Source organism: Schistocerca piceifrons, chromosome 3 (assembly GCF_021461385.2).
Source record: "Schistocerca piceifrons isolate TAMUIC-IGC-003096 chromosome 3, iqSchPice1.1, whole genome shotgun sequence".
Classification (NCBI taxonomy): Eukaryota; Metazoa; Arthropoda; class Insecta; order Orthoptera; family Acrididae; genus Schistocerca; species Schistocerca piceifrons.
The window spans coordinates 716055901-716081224 of NC_060140.1; the positions used below are offsets into that span (position 1 = coordinate 716055901).

Sequence of the window (25324 nt, forward strand, 5' to 3'; positions counted from 1 at the left end):
TGGTTTTCCTATAATCAGACTGGGTGCCTTTTAAAATTTTAACTGTGTCTGTTTTAGGTTACAATACCCTTACGAATCATTAATGTAATTGTAAATTACCCATTCTGACCTGTTCCATTCCTTTGCGCTATATACTGAACACATAGAATTTGTTTGTAGGTGTGTTAAACACTTGATAGTATCGGGGGATGTTGGGATGAAGAAATTTCATGAGAGTGAGGTAACTACAAATTTACTATGGGACTGGGCTAAGAGATATGCAAGCAAGCATATTACTGAAATACACTTGAACATGTTAATATCACTAGGAAAAAGTACTGTGTGAATGAAGAACTGTGAGATGAATAAAGATAAGCAATGACTGCACAAAGGAGACACTGAGCACTGCTTAAGCACATACGCATTATGTTTAACACTGCAGCTTTCAGCTTTCAAACTTACAAGTCATTCATCAATGATCAGAATTTCTTTACGCTGAGAGGTCATGTTTACCAATTTCATTTTTTATCTTCAATATTACATTATACAAGTGACCAGAGATGATATAACCCACTGTTACCAAATCACGAATCAGTTTTTATGTGGAAACAGTAGATTATGTTTAGTGTAGGTTCATGTGTTTTATCAAACAATGGAAAATCCAGGATGGGCTGTAACAGTATTACAAAAAGGACAGTTGCTACTCACCATATAGTGGAGATGCCGAGTCGTAGATAGGCACAACAAAAAGACTGTCAGAAAGTGAGCTCTTGGCCAACAAGGACTTTGTTGAAAAACACACACACACACACACACACACACACACACACACACACATGTAAACACAGCTCACACACACATGACCACAGTCTCTGGCAGCTAAAGCCAGTCTTCAGTCTGGTTTCAGCTGCCAGACTGTGGTCATGTGTGCATGAGCTGCATTTGCATGAGTGTGTGTTGTCTATTTTTGACAAAGGCCTTCTTGGCCAAAAGCTCACTTTCCAACATTCTTTTCTTTATACCATTTGCGACTCAGCATCTCTGCTTCATGTGTTTTATTCCACACTTGTTGAGCATGTATATGTAATCAAATGAAATGGTTGGTGGTTAAGTTCATTTATAGTTTAATAACACGAGCGGGAAATTACTGAGAAAGAAGACACACATGCACTGCAGGTTGGGATGGGCTCATGATGAAGGTAACAAGCATCAGTTGTTTTTTTTCCAACAGTCATTAAAAATTATTGGTCATCTGTGTAGAAGTTTATTGACTGCACTGGTACTATAATGGTTAAGAGTTACAGGTTGAAATTTGGAATTTATTTAGTTATGAAAACCACACTACAATTCCTCTACTGAAATGTCACATTGAGAAATATCTTTTACTATCTATATTTCTGAGACTCTGGGGATAGAGATGGTCAGGTGAATTTTACATTTCTTCCTGGCTTGAGAATTTGCTATAAATAAATAGTTTTGAGCAAAACCCAATTATGATAAGAATGAATATATCACATGGAAAAGACAGAAGATATTGAAAAAGTTAAAAGATAAGCAGCATAATTTGTGATGGGACTGTTTGGTAATCAGTGCACTGAAATCATCCAGTACCCAAAAAAAGAAACATGGGCAGCTTATGTAGGGAAACTCTTGAATTTTAAGAATGTGCCTTCACGGAAGTCTAAAACACACACACACACACACACACACACACACACACACACACACACACACACACACACACAAAATCACGCAGAAGCATGGTCATTGCATTTGAGAAACTAAACCCCAAACAGAAGTCTATGGTAACTACTTTTTGCAAATGAATCCATGAATGCTATCAACAGGTGTGTACCAAGCAACAATGTCTGAGTTTCTGTTATACACAATGTAGTGTACTGCTGAATGCGAGTACACATGCTATATAAATATATTGTCCTTATATGATACATCTTAAAATGAAAATAATTAATGCTAACTGTGATTATATGTTTTCTCTTGTTCTAATATTGAGGAGACGAACAAGAAATTCCATTTAGAAAGCAAAATAGCTGTGCCATTCACAGATTTTTCTCCTACCTCCCTCTTATGCCTCTCTTCTTCCAGCTTCCGCCGCTCTTCCTCACGACGTTTGCGTTCCTCAGCTTGACGTTGCTGTTCTTCCCTCTGTTCACGTTCCCAAAACTGGTCGCGCTCATGAACATCAATTTCTTGGCGTGGGATAACACGTTTGTATGTGGTTCCCTGAAAGCCAAACACACAAATTTGTTTTAAGGCACAATTTATAAGGTTCATTCATTGCCTTATATTATAAATTTTAGTATTCCTATTCAGTGATTAACATTTATCAGGAGGTAATTAAGGACAGTTACAATAGCAAGATTAGCCTCTCTTATAAAACTCAATTACTACTGCACATTGAAAGCACTTCAGTACATCTATATAATGATAATACACTAAGAAGTAATTCCATGAAACTCACTGTTTTGCAGGAACTAAAGTACAAATAATTACACACAAATCTACTCACAACAGGTCCAGCATCATTTGTGTTGTCGGCTCTTTCCTTAAAGCTATATGCTGAGCCTGTGGATTTGGCTACTTTTTCAATTATGAGTTGGGGGTCCACTTCTTCCTCATTTCGTGCATTCATGGTAACGTGAGCACCCTTGAAAAAGGCAGCCACATCACGAACATGGTTGGCACATGTCCCTTTGCGTCCCAATGGTGCACCTTCGCCTTGCTAAGGAAATTAATAAAAATACTAAGTATATGGCAAAATTAAGACAAGTCTGTTTTGCGTATTTACTGTTTTCTTTCATTCACTGTACTGAGTACTACTATTACATCTACTTCTATCTGATTACTCTGCAATTCACACTTAAATGTTTTGCAGAGGATTCACAGAATCACTTTCAGACTGTTCCACTCTTGAAAAGCACACGGGAAAAATACATATCTACATATTTCCATATGAGTTTTGAGTTCTCTTATTTTATTATGATGGTTATTTCTCCGTGTGTAGGTTGTAGTCAACAAAATATTTTGCATTCAGAGGAGAAAGTTGGTGATCAATATGTTGCAAAAAAAATCCTGTTGCAGTGAAAAATGTTTTTATTTTAATGACTGCCACCCCAACTCACGTATCATATCCGTGGTACTTCCTGTCCCCTATTTCATGATAATGAAATGGCACAAAACTCTGCCACAGCCCAAAGCTGTAACCTGGCCGCCATCACTGCCAGCAGCTGTGGATGGAGATATGGTGCTGCAGCAACACTTTGTTTTGGGACACTTTTGAAATAATCTCAATCCGAGTAACACCATCCGCACCTAGAAAGCTGGCTCTGTTCGAGATATTTCAGTACTACACAGAAACATGGATTCTTCTGAATAGATCAGCGCCAGACAGTGGTATTTAAACTGCTGGAGCCAGCCAATCATCAGCTGGCTCACTTAATGACGCACAGCCTGTGTCAGTCGACATCATACTAATGATGCAGCTGCTACTGATGCCTCCAGAACACGAACTATCAACCACTGACTGACTGTCTGGGCTCCTCACAATCTCTGCAACCCCCCCCCCCCCCCTCCCCCACGTGATCCCATTCACAATGTCGAGGAGGTTCTACTGGTAGTTGTCAGAAACACTAGATGTAGCCTGCCAGAAGTTGTGTTATACATAATCAACAATAAATGAAACCTCTTGCCCAGGTCTGGAGGCAATCCTTGGCACTTTCTGACCACTGACTGAAGGGGTGAAGGAAGGTACTCATCTCAGGTGGTGCAAGCACAGGTCACGATCAGTACTAACACCCCACTGCAGAAATAGCTCCTTCACTAGTTTGTGTCTATTAAGAATTACCCATGCAGTAAACAGACCACACACACACACAAAATTATACACCATTATTGCTAACATATAACATATGTCTGCTGCATGATTCTAGATATTATAAACTTGAACGTTATGGTCAGCCTGATGAAAAAGAAGATTTTCTCAAATAATAAGTTTGGATTGAGGTATAATGTGATGCCTTGATAATAATACCTGTAGGTGAACAGGTAGTTTCAGTGTTACCAGATTTCTAAATGACGTCTAATCGCAAATTGACAATGTTGACTTATAGCCAAGATTAAATTAGATTACATTACACTGAGGTGACAGAAATCATGGGCTACTTCCTAAAGTACTGTGTTGGACCTCCTTTTTTCTGGCATAGTGTAGCAGCTCGATGTGGCATGGGCTCAACAAGCCGCTGTGAGTTCCCTGCAGAAATATGAGTCATGCTGCCTCTATAGCTGTCTATAGCTGCGAAAGTGTTGCTGGTGCAGGATTTTGTGCATGAACCGACCTCGATATATGTCTTTGTCTATAACTGCGAGCAATGTGGATGGGCAAATCATTTGCTCGAAGTGTTAAGAATGGCCCAGTAACATGGTGCATTGTCACCCATAAAAATTCCATCGTCGTTTGGGTACCTAAGAGCTATGAATGGCTGCAAATTGTCTCCAAGTAACCAAACATAGTCATTTGCAGTCAGTGATTGATTCAGTTGGAACAGAGGATGCAGTAAATTCCATGTAAACATAGCCCACGCCATTATGGAGCCATCACTGCCTTGCACAGTGCCTTGTTGACAACTAGGGTCTACAGCTCATGGGTTCTGCACCACACTCTAACCCTACCAACTGAAATTGGGACTCATCTGCACAGGCCACAGTTTTCCAGTTGTCTAGGGCCCAAATGATATGATCATGAGTCCAGGAGAGGCACTGCCCACGATGTCGTGCTGTTAGAGAAGGCACTCTCATCAGTAGTCTGCTGCCACAGACCATCAACACCAAATTTTGAGGCTCTATCCTAACAGGCACATCTCTCGTACATCCCACATAGATTTCTGCAGTTATTTCACACAGAGTTTGACAGAGCACTGAAAGACCTGAGTCGAAACAAGGCCCCCGCAGTAGACAATATTCCATTGGAACTACTGACGGCCTTGGGAGAGCCAGTCCTGACAAAACTCTACCATCTGGTGAGCAAGATGTATGAAACAGGCAAAATACCCTCAGACTTCAAGAAGAATATAATAATTCCAATCCCAAAGAAAGCAGGTGTTGACAGATGTGAAAATTACCAAACTATCAGTTTAATAAGTCACGGCTGCAAAATACTATTGCGAATTCTTTACAGACGAATGGAAAAACTGGTAGAAGCCAACCTCGGGGAAGATCAGTTTGGATTCCGTAGAAACACTGGAACACGTGAGGCAATACTGACCTTACGACTTATCTTAGAAGAAAGATTAAGGAAAGGCAAACCTACATTTCTAGCATTTGTAGACTTAGAGAAAGCTTTTGACAATGTTGACTGGAATACTCTCTTTCAAATTCTAAAGGTGGCAGGGGTAAAATACAGGGAGCGAAAGGCTATTTACAATTTGTACAGAAACCAGATGGCAGTTATAAGAGTCGAGGGACATGAAAGGGAAGCAGTGGTTGGGAAGGGAGTAAGACAGCGTTGTAGCCTCTCCCCGATGTTGTTCAATCTGTATATTGAGCAAGCAGTAAAGGAAACAAAAGAAAAATTCTGAGTAGGTATTAAAATTCATGGAGAAGAAATAAAAACTTTGAGGTTCGCCGATGACATTGTAATTCTGTCAGAGACAGCAAAGGACTTGGAAGAGCAGTTGAATGGAATGGACAGTGTCTTGAAAGGAGGATATAAGATGAACATCAACAAAAGCAAAACAAGGATAATGGAATGTAGTCTAATTAAGTCAGGTGATGCTGAGGGATTTAGATTAGGAAATGAGGCACTTAAAGTAGTAAAGAAGTTTTGCTATTTGGGGAGCAAAATAACTGATGATGGTCGAAGTAGAGAGGATATAAAATGTAGGCTGGCAATGGCAAGGAAAGCGTTTCTGAAGAAGAGAAATTTGTTAACATCCAGTATTGATTTAAGTGTCAGGAAGTCATTTCTGAAAGTATTCGTATGGAGTGTAGCCATGTATGGAAGTGAAGCATGGACGATGAATAGTTTGGACAAGAAGAGAATAGAAGCTTTCGAAATGTGGTGCTACAGAAGAATGCTGAAGATTAGATGGGTGGATCACATAACTAATGAGGAAGTATTGAATAGGATTGGGGAGAAGAGAAGTTTGTGGCACAACTTGACTAGAAGAAGGGATCGGTTGTTAGGACATGTTCTGAGGCATCAAGGGATCACCAATTTAGTATCGGAGGGCAGCGTGGAGGGTAAAAATCGTAGAGGGAGACCAAGAGATGAATACACTAAGCAGATTCAGAAGGATGTAGGTTACTGTAGGTACTGGGAGATGAAAAAGCTTGCACAGGATAGAGTAGCATGGATAGCTGCATCAAACCAGTCTCAGGACTGAAGACCACAACAACAACAACATTTCACACAGTGTTTCTTGTGTGCTAACACTGACTACTCTATGTAAATACCACTGTCGTCAGTCATTAAGTGTAGGCCGTTGGCCACTGCATTGTCCATGGTGAGATGTAATGCCTGAAATTTGGTAGTCTCAGCACACTCCTGACACAGTGGATCTCAGAATATTAAATTCCCCAACAATTTCCAAAATGGAATGTCCCGTGTGTCTAGCTCCAGCTACCATTCCACATTCAGTCTCCAAATTCCTGGTGTGTGGCCATAATCATGGCAGACACATTTTTACATGAATCATCTGAGTACAAATGACAGCTCTGCCAATGCACTGTGCTTTTATACCTTGCGTATGTGATACTACTGCCATCCGTATATGTACATCTCAGTATCCCATAACTTTTTTCACCTGGGTGCAGATGTACATCCCGTACTATAGAACCACAGTTAGGAGATCCTCAAGGATGCTGTGGAACATGCCAGAAAACAAAAATACATAATAAATATTTAAAAAGAGAAAAAAGATATGTTAATGTACCTTCCACAAATCCCTAGTGAAATTGCCCGCTCACGGGTGTGGAATAAGTCAAAAAATCCCAAATGCATCTTCATGTAAAAGGTAATAACAAAAATGTTACCAAACATGTAAATGTTCAATACACTGACGAGGTGCATAAGATAATTCTTAGGCTATTGTATGCAAGCGTTAGCAAACATAAAAATCAGTTTACAACATTTATTTACATTGATCACATTAATGCACCACATAATCACCACATAATTTCAATGCGTGCAACACAGAAACAGGTAACAGAAAACAACATCCACACTAGCTTTCAAGCATTTGCTCTTTCTCTAGCAGAAGTACACACATTCACACACAAACACAGAGATACCCAAACACACACTTCTGTGCCACGGTATGACTGATTATTGATATTCGATTACTGAAAGCAGCTGCCTGAGCTGATGTAGATGGGAAGGGGTAGGGAAGGACGGGCTAGCAGGAAGGAGGTAGGTCTTTGGACAGATAACTCCACGTCCACACAACAAGGCGAAAAAAGTACTGAGAGTAGAATAAAAAGAGATGTAGGAAGAGGGAGAGGGTAAATGGGAGGGGGAAGGAATAGTAAAAAAGGAGAGAAAGGTGAAAGTGAAGAAGGGCGGAGGCGAGAGGGCAGGGAAATGGGGGAGGGGAATGAGAGAGGGATGGGAGCTGGGAGGAGGGGGGAGGGCGTGAGGGAGGAAGAGAATGCCCACATGATGTTGGGGGGGGGGGGGGGGGGGGGGAGGACGACGAGTGGTGGGAGAGAGCAGTGCTTGATTTTGATGGAGAAGCTGTGGGGTGGACAGAGGAGAGAAAGGAAAAGGTAAGGTGAGGCAGTGGGAACATATTAATAGAGGAGGAGGGTGACAATGCAGGATAAGCTGGAGAGATGATGTCCATCTCCGTAATTCAGGGAAATGTGTCTTGGAAAGGAGTATCCAAAAGGGCCACCAACTCCTTTACACACAGTGAAAGATCTCAAAAATCCTCAACAAACTCCAACGTGAGATGTTGTATGATGGTCACTGTGCAGTATGGAAAGAGTTACTCCAAAAAATTAAAGAGACCCTGTTCCAAAATGAGTCATGAAATACACACTTTCTGAGCAAAAAGTATCCGGACACCTGTTGGTGGACATTAATATGGGGTGCATCCACCATTCCTCTTCATGATAGCTTGAATCCTGCTGCAGGCACTTTCAATGAGGTGTCTGAATGTCTGTGGAGGAATGGCAGCCCATTCTCCCTCAACAACCGAAACCAGAGAAGGTAGAGAAGTCAGATAATGAGGTCTAGAGCGAATCCAATGTTCTAAGTCATCTCAGAGGCATCCCATTGGGTTCAGGTCAGAACTCTGGACAGGCTAGCCCATTTCAGGAATGTTATTGTACACAATTACTGGCTCACAGGTGCTGCATTACGACAAGGTGATACAAAGTCTTCAAACTGTTGCTCTATTGTATGCAGCACACAAGGCTGTAAAATGTCTATTCATATCCTTCCGCATTTGGTATTTTGTTAAGCACACTAATGTCATTACATCCTAATCATGAAACACATGCCCACTCCATAATGCCATTTCCTCTGAACTCCACTGATGACACTACACATGATGGCAGGTAACGTTCTCCAAGCACCTGTCACACCCAAATCCTTCCATTGGATGGCCACAGTGTATAATGTGATTCATCACTCCAAACCACTCATTTGCAGTCTTCCACTGGCCAATGGTATCACTCTTTACAGCACCTCGAGTGTCATTTGGCTTAACTACAGAAATATGTAGCTTATGAGGAGCTGCTCAACCACTGTATCCTCCCATCCCCACCCATCATCTTTAACTACCTACACAGAGTCCTAGTACTAGCTGGACTGCTGGTAGCACTTGGCAACTCATAAGTAAGTCCACCCAGTGATTTCATGTGATTTTTTTATAATCACTCTCCACAGTGCTCGACCATCCCTGTCCATCAGTACATGAGGTCTGCCTGGTCTTGGTTTAGCTGTGCTTGTTCCTTCGCATTTTCACTTCACACGCACATCACCAACAGTCTACCTGTGCAATTTTAGAAGGGTTGAAATGTCCTCATCGATTTGTTAGTCAGGTGACATCCAATGACTAGTCCAGGTTGGAAGTTACTTAACTCTCCAACTGGACCCATTCTGCTGTTACTGCTTCTCTACTGACAACACAATATTTCCAGCATCCTTTTTTAGATTAGATTAGATTAGATTTACTTTCATTCCAATTGATCCGTAGTGAGGAGGTCCTCCAGGATGTAGAACATGTCAGAAAAACAACAATACATGACAAATATTTACAACTCAAACAAAAAGCTAATGTACCATTCCACAGGTCCCAAGTGGAATGATCGTCATTTTTTAATGAACACTATATGAAAGAATCATTTTACAAATACTAACTCATTGAATTTAAAATAAAAAGTTTTTTTTATTTATTTATAAGGTAATAAACGTGTAATACAACTACTATAATACTTATTTACAATGAACACATTACTGCACTGAAATGGTGAAGAATAATAGAGGGAAACATTCCACGTGGGAAAAATATATCTAAAGACAAAGATGATGTGACTTACCAAATGAAAGTGCTAGCAGGTCATTAGACACACAAACAAACACAAACATACACACAAAATTCAAGCTTTCGCAACCAACCGTTGCTTCGTCAGGGAAGAGGAAAGGAGAGGGAAAGACGAAAGGATGTGGGTTTTAAGGGACAGGGTAAGGAGTCATTCCAATCCCGGGAGCGGAAAGACTTACCTTAGGGGGAAAAAAGGACAGATACACTGGCACACACACACATATCCATCCGCACATACACAGACACAAGCAGACATTTGTAAAGGCAAAGAGTTTGGGCCACAAGTCACATCATCTTTGTTTTTAGATATATTTTTCCCACGTGGACTGTTTGCCTCTATTATATTCATACATTGAAAATATCTGCTTGTGTCTGTGTATGTGCGGATGGATATGTGTGTGTGTGTGCGCGAGTGTATACCTGTCCTTTTTTCCCCCTAAGGTAAGTCTTTCCGCTCCCGGGATTGAAATCCTTCCCTCTTTCCTGACGAAGCAACCGTTGGTTGCAAAAGCTTGAATTTTGTGTGTGTGTGTATATATATATATATATATATATATATATATATATATATATATATATATATATATATATATATATATATATATATCTCTAAAAACAAAGATGTAGTGGCTTACCAAATGAAAGTGCTGGCAGGTCGACAGACACACAAACAAACACAAACATACACACAAAATTCAAGCTTTCGCAACAAACTGTTGCCTCATCAGGAAAGAGGGAAGGAGAGGGAAAGACGAAAGGATGTGGGTTTTAAGGGAGAGGGTAAGGAGTCATTCCAATCCCGGGAGCGGAAAGACTTACCTTAGGGGGAAAAAAGGACGGGTATACACTCACGCACACACACACACACACACACACACACACACACACATATCCATCCACACATATACAGACACAAGCAGACATATTTAAAGACAAAGAGTTTGGGCAGAGATGTCAGTCGAGGCAGAGGCAAAGATGTTGTTGAATGACAGGTGAGGTATGAGTGGCGGCAACTTGAAATTAGCGGAGATTGAGGCCTGGTGGATAACGGGAAGAGAGGATGTATTGAAGAGCAAGTTCCCATCTCCGGAGTTCGGATAGGTTGGTGTTAGTGGGAAGTATCCAGATAACCCGGACGGTGTAACACTGTGCCAAGATGTGCTGGCCGTGCACCAAGGCATGTTTAGCCACAGGGTGATCCTCATTACCAACAAACACTGTCTGCCTGTGTCCATTCATGCGAATGGACAGTTTGTTGCTGGTCATTCCCACATAGAATGCGTCACAGTGTAGGCAGGTCAGTAGGTAGATCACGTGGGTGCTTTCACACGTGGCTCTGCCTTTGATCGTGTACACAAAGGACAGGTCTGCTCGTGTCTGTGTATGTGCGGATGGATATGTGTGTGTGTGCCAGTGTATACCTGTCCTTTTTTCCCCCTAAGGTAAGTCTTTCCACTCCCGGGATTGGAATGACTCCTTACCCTCTCCCTTAAAACCCACATCCTTTCGTCTTTCCCTCTCCTTCCCTCTTTCCTGATGAAGCAACCGTTGGTTGCAAAAGCTTGAATTTTGTGTGTATGTTTGTGTTTGTTTGTGTGTGTATCAACCTGCCAGCGCTTTCATTTGGTAAGTCACATCCTCTTCAATAAATCCTTTACGCTTCTCTTAAACTGAATTTCATTGGTTGTTAAGCTTTTTATGGCTGCTGGCTAGTTATTGAAAATGTGTGTTCCTGAATAATGCACACCTTTTCGTACAAGACTAAGTGACTTTAAATCCTTGTGAAGATTATTCTTATTTCTAGTATTGATTCCATGAATTGAGCTGTTGGTTTGAAAAAGTGATATATTTTTAATGACAAATTTCATTAAAGAATAAATATATTGGGAAGCAGTAGTTAGTATCCCTAGTTCCCTAAACAGGCTTCTGCAGGATGTTCTTGAGTTCACACCACATATAACTCTCACTGCACGTTTTTGTGCCTGGAAAACTTTAGCTTGACTTGATGAATTACCCCAAAAAATAATCCCATATGACATTATGGAATGAAAGTAAGCATAGTATGCCAGCTTCTTCATTTTTATATCCCCTATGTCTGACACAATTCACATTGCAAATAGAGATTTGTTAAGACACTTCAGCAGTTCTGTGGTGTGCTTTTCCCAGTTGAATTTATTATCAAGCTGTAATCCCAGGAATTTAACACTGTCCACTTCTCCTATCTGCTTGTCATCGTATGTTAGGGATATACTCGTGGGACACCCCTTACAAGTTCTGAACTGCATGTAGTGTGTTTTTTCAAAGTTTGGTGACAAGGAATTGACTAGGAACCAGTGATTAATGCCCACAAATATTTTATTAGCTGATCTTTCTAAGACTACACTTGATTTGCTATTTATTGCAATGTTTGTATCATCGGCAAACAAAACGAACTTGGCATCTGGTAATGTTACTGATGAAAGGTCATTGATATACACAAGAAAAAGGTGGGGCCCGAAAATGGAACCTTGTGGGACCCCACATGTAATTAGTTCCTAGTTGGATGATGCCTGATAGCTTGATACATGTCTCTTTCCTAATAACACCCTTTGTTTCCTGCCAGAGATATAAGATTTGAACCATTTTGCAGCATTTCCTGTTACACTATAATATTCTAATTTACTTAAAAGGATATTGTGATTTACACAGTCAAATGCCTTTGACAGATCACAAAATATACCTGCCTGTGATTTCTTATCTAATGAATTAAGCACATTTTCATCTAATTTTACTGGCAAGTCTTTCTCCCATGATATCTAGGAATCACTTTCACAATTACATAGTGTGTCTTGTGAGTTTTGATCAGATAGTGTGTTAGTTCCTGTAATTCATATCATTTCACAATCCCACGAGGCAAAATTAGAGAAATCTGTGTATATGCATGATGGTATTGACAATCTTTCTTACTGTGCACTGCCTGTAAATAGAACTGGAAAAGGGGAAGAAAGGAATGATTCTGCTGCACCATGTACCCTCTGTCACACACCTAATAGTGCCTTGCGTCACACACATGTACATGCATGTACGAAACTCTTTATCTCACCTTTAGTAGAAGTACTGGTTTTATGAAGTAATGTTTGTGTCACTTTGATGTATATATTTGCATCTGTAGATCTTCATAACGGAAAGTTAAAAGTAACATAAATGACTGCCTTCATACATAAAGCTACCGTCTCAATTTAATCTTCAAGATTTTAATCAAAGTATACACTAAATTTACTTCCTTGATCATGTCCAGCATTTCCTTGGCTGAAGAGTGGCTCATCTTTTTTTCTTCAATCATTTGTCCTTCATTTCTACTATGGAAGCACACTTTTTGTCACAATAGTCTTTCACTTTCTCACACATAATCTCTGTAACACACATTTTCTTCAAGTTCTGTTCTCTCAGTAGTTTAACAAGCATATTTTGTAAAAGTGTAATTTTACCATGTACTGAAGACTCATGTATCACCACAAGTCTCAGATGCTTAACTTTTTCATATTATTTGGGGATACTGGAACAGGGAATTTACTCAACAACTTTGTCAGTACTTAGTTTGCTGATTTGGTGAAGGCTGCCGGTCTTGCTTACGAGATGAAGGCAGAGCTCACCATCTGCAGCATCGTTGACAGAACCGACTGCGGACCTTTGGTGCAGAGCCGGGTGGAGGGTCTGAATCAGAGGCTCAGACGGTTTTGCGACCGTGTTGGCTGCAGATTCCTTGACTTGCGCCATAGGGTGGTGGGGTTTCGGGTTCCGCTAAATAGGTCAGGAGTTCACTACACTCAGCTGGCAGCTACATGGGTAGTGGAGGCTGTGTGGCGTGCACTGGGCGGTTTTTTAGGTTAGAAGGCCTCAGGAAAGTACGGTGTGGGCTGCAATCTCAAAGGGTGCATAGCAAATACAGGACGTGCTTGGATCAAGGAACAGTCGGAATTGTAGTTGTAAATTGTTGTAGTTGTGCTGGGAAAGTCCCTGAGCTTAAAGCGCTAATAGAAAGCACAGAAGCTGAAATCGTTATAGGTACAGAAAGCTGGCTAAAGCCTGAAATAAGTTCTGCAGAAATTCTCAGACAGTGTTCAGGAAAGATAGATTAGGCAGAATTGGTGGTGGAGTGTTTGTGTCTGTCAGTAGTGGTTTATCTTATAGTGAAGTCGAAGTAGATACTCCGTGCGAATTGGTATGGGTGGAGGTTATACTTAACAGCTGAACTAAGTCAGTAATTGGCTCCTTCTACCGACCCCCAGACTCCGATGATATAGTTGCTGAACAGTTCAGAGAAAATTTGAGTTTCGTAACAAATAAATACCCCACTCATATGCTTATAGTTGGTGAGGACATCAACCTTCCCTCGATATGTTGGCAAAAATACTTGTTTAAAACCGGTGGTAGGCGGAAAACATCTTCCAAGATTGTCCTAAGTGCTTTCTCTGAAAATTATTTCGAGCAGTTAGTCCACGAACCCAAGCAAATTGTAAATGGTTGCAAAAACACACTTGACCTCTTAGCCACAAACAATCCAGGGCTGATGGAGAGCATCATGACTGATACAGGGATTAGTGATCACACGGTCGTTGCAGCTAGGCTCAATACCGTTTCTTCCAAATCCACCAGAAACAAATGCAAAATAATTTTATTTAAAAAAGCGGATAAAGTGTCACTAGAAACCTTCCTAAGAGACAATCTCCATTCCTTCCGAACTGACTATTCAAATGTAGACGAGATGTGGCTCAAATTCAAAGATATAGTAGCAACAGCAATTGAGAGATTCATACCTCTTAAACTGGTAAGAGATGGGACTGATCCCTCGTGGTACACAAAACAGGTCTGAACGCTGTTGCAGAGGCAATGGAAAAAGCATGTGAAGTTCAGAAGAACGCAAAATCCCAAAGATTGGCTAAAATTTACAGATGTGCGAAATTTGGCACGGACTTCAATGCTAGATGCCTTTAATAGGTTCCACAATGAAACATTGTCTCGAAATTTGGTAGAAAATCCGAAAAAATCTGGTCGTATGTAAAGTACACAAGCGGCAAGACGCAGTCAATACCTTCGCTGCGCAGTGCCGATGGTACTGTTACCGACGACTGTGCCGCTAAAGCGGAGTTATTGAATGCAGTTTTCCGAAATTTCTTCACCAGGGAAGACGAATGGAATATTCCAGAATTTGAAACATGAACAGCTGCTAGCATGAGTTTCTTAGAAGTAGATACCTTACGGGTTGCAAAGCAACTCAAATCGCTTGATATGAGCAAGTCTTCAGGTCCAGATTGTACACCGATTAGGTTCCTTTCAGATTAAACTGATACAATAGCTCCCTACTTAGCAATCATATACAACCGCTTGCTCACCGATAGATCTGTACCTACAGACTGGAAAATTGCGCAGGTTGCACCAGTGTTTAAGAAGGGTAGTAGGAGTAATCCATCGAACTACAGACCTATATCATTGACGTCAGTTTGCAGTAGGGTTTTGGAGCATATACTGTATTCAAACATTATGAATCACCTCGAAGGGAACGATCTATTGATACGTAATCAGCATGGTTTCAGAAAACATCGTTCTTGTGCAACGCAGCTAGCTCTTTATTCGCACGAAGTAATGGCCGCTATCGACAGGGGATCTCAAGTTGATTCCGTATTTCTAGATTTCTGAAAAGCTTTTGACACCGTTCCTCACAAGCGACTTCTAATCAAGCTGCGGGCCTATGGGGTATCGTCTCAGTTGTGCGACTGGATTCGTGGTTTCCTGTCAGGAAGGTCGCAGTTCGTAGTAATAGACGGCAAATCATCGAGTAAAACTGAAGTGATATCAGGTGTTCCCCAGGGAAGCGTCCTGGGACCTCTGCTGTTCCTGATCTATATAAATGACCTGGGTGACAATCTGAGCAGTTCTCTTAGGTTGTTCACAGACGATGCTGTAATTTACCATCTAGTAAGGTCATCCGAAGACCAGTATCAGTTGCAAAGCAATTTAGAAAAGATTGGTGTATGGAGTGGCAGGTGGCAGTTGTCGCTAAATAACGAAAAGTGTGAGGTGATCTACATGAGTTCCAAAAGAAATCCGTTGGAATTCAATTACTCGATAAATAGTACAATTCTCAAGGCTGTCAATTCAACTAAGTACCTGGGTGTTAAAATTACGAACAACTTCAGTTGGAAAGACCACATAGATAATATTGTGGGGAAGGCGAGCCAAAGGTTGCGTTTCATTGGCAGGACACTTAGAAGATGCAACAAGTCCACTAAAGAGACAGCTTACACTACACTCGTTCGTCCTCTGTTAGAATATTGCTGTGCGGTGTGGGATCCTTACTAGGTGGGATTGACGGAGGACATCAAAAGGGTGCAAAAGAGGGCAGCTCGTTTTGTTTTATCACGTAATAAAGCAAAGACGTTTTTCGTAGCGACAAGATCTATTTACGAAATTTCAGTCACCAACTTTTTCTTCCGAATGCAAAAATATTTTGTTGAGCCCAACCTACATAGGTAGGAATGATCATCAAAATAAAATAAGAGAAATCAGAGCTCGAACAGAAAGGTTTAGGTGTTCGTTTTTCCCGCGCGCTGTTCGTGAGTGGAATGGTAGAGAGATAGTATGATTGCGGTTCGATGAACCCTCTGCCAAGCACTTAAATTTGAATTGCAGAGTAGTCATGCAGATGTAGATGTAGATGTAAATCAAACATGGCAACAGCACAAGAGCATGCAGGACTCAAAAATAAATATATATTAACTTGCCTGTAGATATTCTTCCCCTCTATTAAAAGACTAATTAATTAATTAATTAATTGCCAAGAATAAATTATATAATCCACAAAAATATGAACAGTATGGCCTATTTTAGTTTTTCAGATAATAGGCCAGAGTTGTGAAGGCTAAATAGATAAATAATCAACTGTACAAAAATGAGTCTTCTAGCAAACTGTATATGACTTGAGATTTCTTATTTCATACTGTAATACTACATTGCATGTAGTGCCATCTTATACAATGTCTTCCAGTTAAGCAAAAAAGTTATTTATTGCTAGTTTAGCACTCGTGAGCCTGTTCCTTTTAAGACTTTTGTGCTTTTGCTCACTGCTCATGTGGCAATCTCCCATCCCACTCTAAGCTGTTGCCATCAGTCACAGATGCAAACGTACCAAGCCATCAATAGTTTTTGCATGTTTTCTCTGTATTCCCGCTTCCCACAGTCATTTCCCCTCCGTACAGATCAGCAAGAAGAGGTCTATGTTTTTTATGCACCTAACAGTGACTCAGCACTTTGATTTAAAGACGTTCGGTAGTTTGTTGTTTAAGTCACTATTTTTCACAAAATATTTTCTATAACAATAATTAAATCTATTGAAATCACAGAAGCTTCATCATCTGATTTACCACATGTATGATATTCTGAATGGCAATAGAGAATATTTCATAATTTTTGGAAGCAACTATGGACTTTATTCAAAGAGTTTTAGTATTATTACATTCACAAGAGTATAAATACAAAGGACATGAGGCAGAAATTGCATTAAAATTAATTCCAGTTTTATAGAAAATATTTATATATGATACTCAGTATACAGTACTTACCCAGTTTATAAGGACACATTTTGGCAAGCTAGTCTTGGGATCTTGAACACGACAGAAAGCATACATAATCTTGCCACTGTTTAGATCCTCTGTCATTTCTTCTATGCCTCCAGCTGCATTCAAACATCAGTTTGTTAAGTTGACACACACATAGGACACACAAAGACAGAGCTTAAATCTTAACTATACATTGGACTTCTCCTGACTATGACAATATATTCCCCAATGGAGTTGCACAGACTGTTGGTCACTATACTGTTAAGCATGTCATAATAACAATATAGAATATTTTTATAATGTTACAGAGGACTGTGAAGACCCAATTCTCTCAATATAACAATTATGGTGGGAGCACACAGTTTAGTAAACATGTGTTTTGATTACTAAGCTGAAAGGGAAAACAATGTTCACATTGTAAAGACAGTACATCATAACGAGTCAAATAAAGCACACACGCTAAATAAGTGCTCATCATTTTACTTTGAAATAATGGCAATTTCTTCACAGGCATTTAATACCGTTAGCAAGAAAGTTTACGCTTTTAATGCTAGTTAGTTTTTCACAACTTTGCATTATATATAATTTTTTTTAATTCACAGTTTTCCTGCATAAGTTGCGGTACATTTCATTTGTTACACTGAAAAAAAGGACTGTTGAACATAAATTACAGTTTGAATATAAAATTGATGGTAATGGAATCTCACTGTTAAAGTAACATAAATTGTTGTTACGTAAAGTTTATTAGGAATCAGTAATATTTTTGCTGAGCATTGAAGATTTCACATTATACATTTATTTCAGTAGGCCACCTTGATTGAAACATTTTTATTTTTTCCACTTATACACGATATGTTTTAGTGCTGTTGCACCATCATAAGTGTAAAAGTTTAAGCTTTCACAAAAAAGGCTTGTTTGAGCACTAGTGCTTTACTAGTCGCGGGTCTGTTGGAGGTAGTTACCCTTGTCTTCTTCTGATCTTTGTACTGACTTTCTCAGCTAGTTATATGGATACCTACAAATTAACATACACTCTGAAAAATGGTGTATCTCGGTATACATAGCATTGCCAGAGGTGATGGAAGCAACAACTGATGACATCAAAAATTCTTAGACTGACTGGGAATCAAGTGTTGGACCTCCGGATTTATAGCCTGACACTCACTAAGTTATAAAGTCCAACTGTTTTATTCACTTCACTCCACATTAGGTTATTTGTACAGCTGTCTGCTTTGTGTCTACTTTCTTCACAGCGGTATACTAAGTCATCTGCAATCTTTCATGTAACTATCACTAAAACATTGTCTACTCTAATTCAGACATTTATAGTAGTCACTAACCTTTTTGTTACAAGGAAAATGAATGGTGTTCTAAGCTACATTGTGGATGCTGAATTTGAAAATGATATAAGTTTTTTGCAATCAAGCTCAGTTTTCTTGTGGTACACTATCCCCTATCTATCAAAAGAGTTGAAAAAGCTTACTTTTCAGTAAGGCCTTACTGAGGTCATGGTGAGACAGGCTCCCATCAAGGGCATAGGCACAAAAGGAGTGAAAAAATTAACCAGAAAAACAAACAAGAAAGGCTATTTAAGTATTAACCAGGAGAGGTATGTGAATTCTCTTATTCCTCGCTTTTCTTTCTCTGCCTATTAAAAGAAGTCCTTCCAGCCACATCAATGGATAAGGTCCTCCTTACTCATCTTCGCGTAGACCACAGCCCTAAGATGCGTGGCTTCTTGGTCCAGTACGATGACCCTCCTTTGTGTGGTGCTTGGGGCACATCACGGTGCACCATATTTTCCTAGACTGTGTTTTATTTTTGGGCCAATGGGCAGCAGCAGATTTGCCAGGTAGAATATTAAATTCTACATCAATTTAGTACAAAAACTTTGCTACATTATTAAATTTTCCTACAGCAAAGCTAGGTCAGAAAACAGTATTTTTCACATTTTTTGTCTCGTTTCGTCACTATAAAACATGCAGCATCTGAGAACTGGCCAATTTGGTGCAAAATTTTACATGAGGAAAGATATAGTGCATCAAATTGTGTTTTTAAAAAGTCAAAGCAAATGACAGAGAACCTAGCTGGTAAGCAAACAATACCATTCTTCATTTATATATAAATCTCATGGTTAATGACCAACATCACCCTTGTACTTTCCATTCCTTGAATTTTTCCAAAATTCAGTTTTATTTATTTTTGTTGCTGGTACATAACCTCTAACCTAAACAATAGTTTTTAAAATTATGAAATTACCAGAAAATATTATATAAATGACAAAAAAATTGTCTACAAGGGTATGTAGAAAGAAATACATTAGGTCTATTATTATTTTATTAGGAAGAAAGAAACTTAATTCAACTGGCAATAAATTGAGTGACATATGATTACATAAAATTGCATTTAAGTTGTAAAATAAAACACAGTTTCTTCACTCAGGGTGAAAGACTTATGTTTACTTATGTACAATCTGTTTTTCTTAATTTTACAGTGTTACTTCTTCACACTCTTGGAGGAAGAGGGTTCAAATAACATTAACTCTAATTCTGCCATTTCTATATTCATATCATCACAGGGACCTCTTCTTCCAAAATGTCATTATCTATGTCACAGTCAGCAAAGTCGTTAATAGGGACATCAGTTGGAATATTGATGCAGGACTGACCTTCGCATAGTTTGCAAATGATGTTACATTTAATACCATTTCTCCTGAATGAAAAAATTACATGGCATCATGTGTCACATGTGCAATAAATGTTGTTCGACAGTTCCACAGGTGCTGTTCTTGATAGTGGGAAATGAAAAGATGCCAAATTTTGAAGCCTGCCACCCTCAGTGCTATGGATATAGTGGCTTGTCTTTCCAAGCTTACACCTGCCGAACCTTTGTGAATGCTGTAGGGCAGCTGTTTCTGTAGGAGGCAATGAAGTGAGGTTGAACATCTCCGACATAAATTTTTCAAATATCTGATATCAGGGAAGCACATTTAATGGCTTTGTTTCTTCTTCACAATACAGGGCTGCTATGAACTACTATCCAGCCTCATCAATATTAACATCAGTAGCACTGGAACTGCTTTTGCCTTCTGTAGGTTGTTTTTCATCTCTGATGCACTGAGAAGTATCAGTTTTCCTTTGCTGAAAAACAACAAAGTTGTACTGCAGCCATTAAAGACACACAGGAACAGAATGTTGTCTTTCGATCCTTGACCCAAATTGAAATTATGGGAGTGTCGAATATGTATCCTTGGCTGCCTTTGTCTGTCTTCAGTACAAAAACATTTGGGGACAATGGGGATGAAGCGGTCAGAATCACAAAAAGGTTGGTGACCTCCTCAACAACAACAGAAAGTGTTAAGCAACATCAGTAGCTACACTTACGCGTATTGGCATCCTCAGCAGCTTGCTTGATATTGCTCACCCCCACGTTGCACAATCGGTAAAGAAATGACATTCTGTTTATTTTTTTGTTTGACCGAAGTAAACATTTTGCCAAGGTTACTGACGGTGCTTCATTAAACACGGCAGTTGGACCAATTTTTTAGGGGCTCTGTGCAGTCGGTCAGCGCATTCCATGCTCCTGTCCTTTGTCACATCAGGGTATTCAATCACACACACCATCAAACACAATAGTGACCTTTCTGCCATGCCAATGTTTGATGTAATCTACATACTTAGTAATTATGGAAGAGAATAGTTCCTTTGCCTCCCGTGTTACTCTATGCATCAGAAACTCACCATCTACAAACTTTCAAAGTCAGTTAGGTTTTTAAAAGTATCTTTGACTTTTTGAAAACAAAATTTGATGCTCTACAACTTTTCTTCTATAAATTGTGTAAAATTGGTTACTTCTCAGATACTGCACATTTGATAGCGACAAAGTAAGTGTTTTTCAAGAAGTGTGAAAAATTTCCGATTTCTGTCATAGCTTTCCTATAGGAAAATTTAATGAAGTAGCAAAGTTCTGGCACTCAATCTATGGATAATTTAATGTTATGAAAAGGATAGATTGTTACTCATCATATAGTGAAAATGTTGAGCTGCTGACAAGCACAACAAAAAGACTGCTAAATAAGTGAGCTTCCAGCCAAAAAGCCTTCTTCTAAAGTAGACAAAAACACCACACACACACACACACACACACACACACACATTCAAGCAAAGCACAACTCACACACAAATGACCACTGTGTCTGGCTCTGCAACTCAACATCTCCACTATATGGCGAGTAGCACTATCTTTTTCATAATACTGCCATTATTCCACCGTGGATTTTCGAGTGTCAGAATTAATGTTTTCATTTTTGGTAACCTTGGTTTTTTTTATTATTATTAAACACAAAAGTTTAGGACAAATTTGAGAGAATGGGGAGAGGGAAGGAATTTGAGAGGGGGAGGGAGGGCGTGGGAAGTGGGGGAAGAGAGAGAGAGAGAGAGAGAGAGAGAGAGAGATGGTTCAAAATTTTGATAGTTTTCTCTTTATCATGACTGAAGCTCCACTCAGAAATTAGAGCAAACTCAGAATATTCATATCAGAGTCCTACTTGAGTGATTAAATCAATTTCAAAAATTCCACTAATTTTTAGAAAGCAATCTTCTTTCTGTAGTTGATCGTACTGGTCTACAGGCCACGACTGTAAATGCATGCTGGGGTTACAATGTCATTTAATCCTGGTAACATCATTAAAAAAAAAAAATCACTGCCAAATACGTTTATTCGTAAAATGGTTATGCGAAACGGTGCATTTTTTTCACACAGCTATTGCACATACATCTCACTCATGTTCAACATTAGAGTTCTTGCTGCTACTTCACTATGGTATTGTAGGATCTCAAAGATGCTGAAGCAAGGCTTCAATTTTTGACAATTTCTGCCAACTAAGGGAAGCAGCAAGACTGCCTGAGCTAGAGTGTTACAAAGTTATTTGGTAGGATAATAAGTGAAATGGTATACAGATCTCACATATATCACAGCATATGATCTGACTTTAATTTCCTGTCAGGTAATGTTTTTAGGCTCTGTATCTTCAAATTTTATAGCTGATATTGGTGCCAAATATGTTATAAATATTGAGGCAGCAGATCTAGTAAACAAAACAGCTATTTTCAAGTTCCAGGTGAAAGAACTGATGAAGAGTATTACCAGGGCTTCTTATTTGATTACTGTGAGTGTGAAGTTTCTCTCTCTCTCTCTCTCTCTCTCTCTCTCTCTCTCTCTCTCTCTCTCTCTCTCGCCCCCCCCCCATCCCCCTCCCTCCCCCATCCCCCATCCCCCTCCCTACTTCAAGGTACAGATTAAGAAAGGCTTATGCCAAAATCAAAAGAGCTTTGAGGATATTTATGACAATGCCATTGACAGCTGCATCGACACTTTCAACACATTTTAAAATTTGCAACAGTACTTTCATGAAGTTTTTTTCTCTTTTGTTCGTTGCATCTGCTCGGGGCGGGCGTCGTAAGACATCCGTTTAAGTTCGTTGTTGATCGATTAGCTCAGTTTTTTTATTACAGAGGGCTGCTAACCCCCTGACCGAACACGCTGAGCTACCGTGCCGGCTATTTTCCAAATGACGATGAATAATGAATTGAGGAGTTCTGTACATGTTGACTTTCTAGTAAAATGGGATGAAGATTTAAGCCACCTGGAAAAATAATCTACCAATGGCCTTGCCACTGTGGTAACACTGGTTCCCTTCAAACCAAAGATAAGCAATGTCGGGTTTGGCTGGCACTTAGATGAATGACTGTCCACTTCGCAAGTGCTGTTGACAAGTGTGGAGCACTCAGCCCTTGTGAGGTACACTGAGGAGCTACTTGATTGAGAAGTAGTGGCTCCAGTCAAGAAAACTGACACTGGCCTGTAGGCTGAGGATGACATGGTGGTCGGTCTGTACTGTCAGGGTCTTCTGAGACATGATAGGGCAGAGTTTAGTTTTGGAGTAGGTAAACTGATCTACAGCACACTATGCCCTTTTACATCTAAGGACAGCATGTTATGTTTTGTGTGTTAGGGCAGATGACTTTGCTTACTTTCACTGCCATTAGTCATGCCCTACATTTTTAGGATTGTGATGAGTAATATTAACAAAACTTTGAAGTTTACTGATAAAAAGAACCATTTGCAAATAATGTCAGCTCAGAACAGTCACTTGAAACTGGTATTTGAGATAAACGCTCTTTGGTCAGCTACTTTCAGCAAAAATGCTGCATCTATCATGTACACAGAAATGAAATGAGAAGTCAGATTACCATTAGATGTGACTAATGACTTCCCTTATGTCTTTCAGCAAATAAGTCAGACCAACACCTGCCTTTCTCCCTGGTAAGGCTGAAAATCTCAGAAGTGTGTTTGAAGGTGAGAATCAATAATCCTTACTAATAAAGTACTGGAACAGCTTCAGATACACTGATGCAGTTCTTCAATGATATCAGTATGTGTAATTGGTTGACAATATGGCAGGTATCAGTCGAATTATGCTTTGGTGTTAGACATTTCAGTTTTCAGTTTTAATAACTGGAATCATTTCTGAAGGTAATTCTGGGTTTAATATTGACTCAGTACCACACTCCTACTAGGCAGCAATTTTCGCACTATAAAAAGAATGGACGCTCAGTAGCTTCGAACACATGATTTCTGTCACCATAAAACTGCATTTTACTAACTGAGCCACAGTGATGTAGCTTCCAAAACCCCTCATTTTACCATTTACATCATATTGCAAGGTCTTTTTTTGCAAAAGTTGGTAGGTTCACACTTCCAAAATGGTGATAAATTTACTAACTGAAGACCTGCTCCTTTAATTCGTGTTCCAGAATGACTACTACAGTTTAGCATCTTGAATGATCATGAAAGTCAATACACAGCCTCTGTTGTGTTCAATACAGCACGTACACATCATAATCATGTCATGTGTGACTTTACCAGTGTACAGACAAACTCTACCCACTTATTCAGTATGAGAAATACAAATGGTATACATAGGGTGGTCTGGAGGAAGTCATAATTCTTCTCAGCATCCAGCTTGTGTACACAAACCACTGCTGCTTATTATGTGAGTGGGACAACGGAGACAGAAAACACCACTATTGTGGGAAAAACTGCCTGGACAGAAAAATGTAGTGAATGTTTCGCATGTTGACACCAAAAACTTGTCCCTACTTCCATTCCACATTAAACTGGGTCTCATCATAAACTTTGTGAAGGCCATGGACAAAAATCCACATGGACTCATGTACTTGCAAAAAAGTTACCAGGGATGAGAGAAGAAAAAATAGAGGAAAGAATATGTGTAGTATTGTAAATTAGGGGAATAATGGCTGATAAACATTTCCTTGGTTTATCAAGTGATGTTGAGAGAATAGCATGGCAGTGTGTCACAGGTGCCTGCAAAAATTTTGAAGCAACCACAATAAGTACCAGTACTAGAGAGATCATACCACCTAAAGGTGTGTAACAGTCATAATTAAAGAAGACTTCATTTTATTAGTGAAATACTAGTGAAACACAATCTCTCTATGAAGGAGATTACTTGCAAATTACTTGCATGACACATCCTAGAATACTGCTAAAGTGTGTGGGACCCATACCAAATAGGACTAACAGGGGTTTTGAATGTACACAGAGAAGGGCAGAATTAATGGTTACAGGTTTAATTGATCTGTAGCAGACTGTCAGAGATGCTGAAGAAACAGTACTGGCAGGCAGTATGGGGAAAAGAATAGATTGCTAGTAATCATCACGAGGAGTTACAGACAGGTGCAATTAAAAGACTGTTGCACATTTAGCTTCCAATCAAAGCATTCATCAGAAAAGAAAAAAAGAACACACACACACCAAAGCAAGCACACTTCACACACATATGATCGCCATCTCTGGTAGTCATACCTGTACATGTGAAGTGTGGCACTTGAGGGAATGTACGTGTGTGTGTGTGTGTGTGTGTGTGTGTGTGTGTGTGTGTGTGTGTGTTCTTTGCTAAAGAAGGCTGAGGCCAGAAGTTAAATGTGTAATAGTATTTTTGTTGGGCTTGTCTGCACCTCAACATATCATCTTTACAGTGATTAGCAGTCTACCCTTTTTCTAATAATGTTGGACAGGCAGCACTGAAGATGACACAAATTATCCAACCAAAGATTACTTACACAGGATCTAGAACTGTCTTTGAATGAAGTCTAGGAATAT

At 39.6% G+C, this 25324-nt stretch overlaps 1 protein-coding gene across 1 annotated transcript in view; it reads right to left on the reverse strand.

Moving 5' to 3' along the window:
* The window catches only part of LOC124789355 (drebrin-like protein), a 215958-nt gene that overhangs the window by 119983 nt on the left and 70651 nt on the right, over nt 1-25324 (reverse strand). Inside the window, exons 3-5 of the mRNA XM_047256682.1 lie at nt 17144-17256; nt 2510-2722; nt 2059-2223 (exon numbers count right to left, since the gene is read on the reverse strand). Of these exons, the coding sequence (XP_047112638.1) occupies nt 2059-2223; nt 2510-2722; nt 17144-17256 (491 nt within the window). The remainder of the gene's footprint in view (nt 1-2058; nt 2224-2509; nt 2723-17143; nt 17257-25324) is intronic.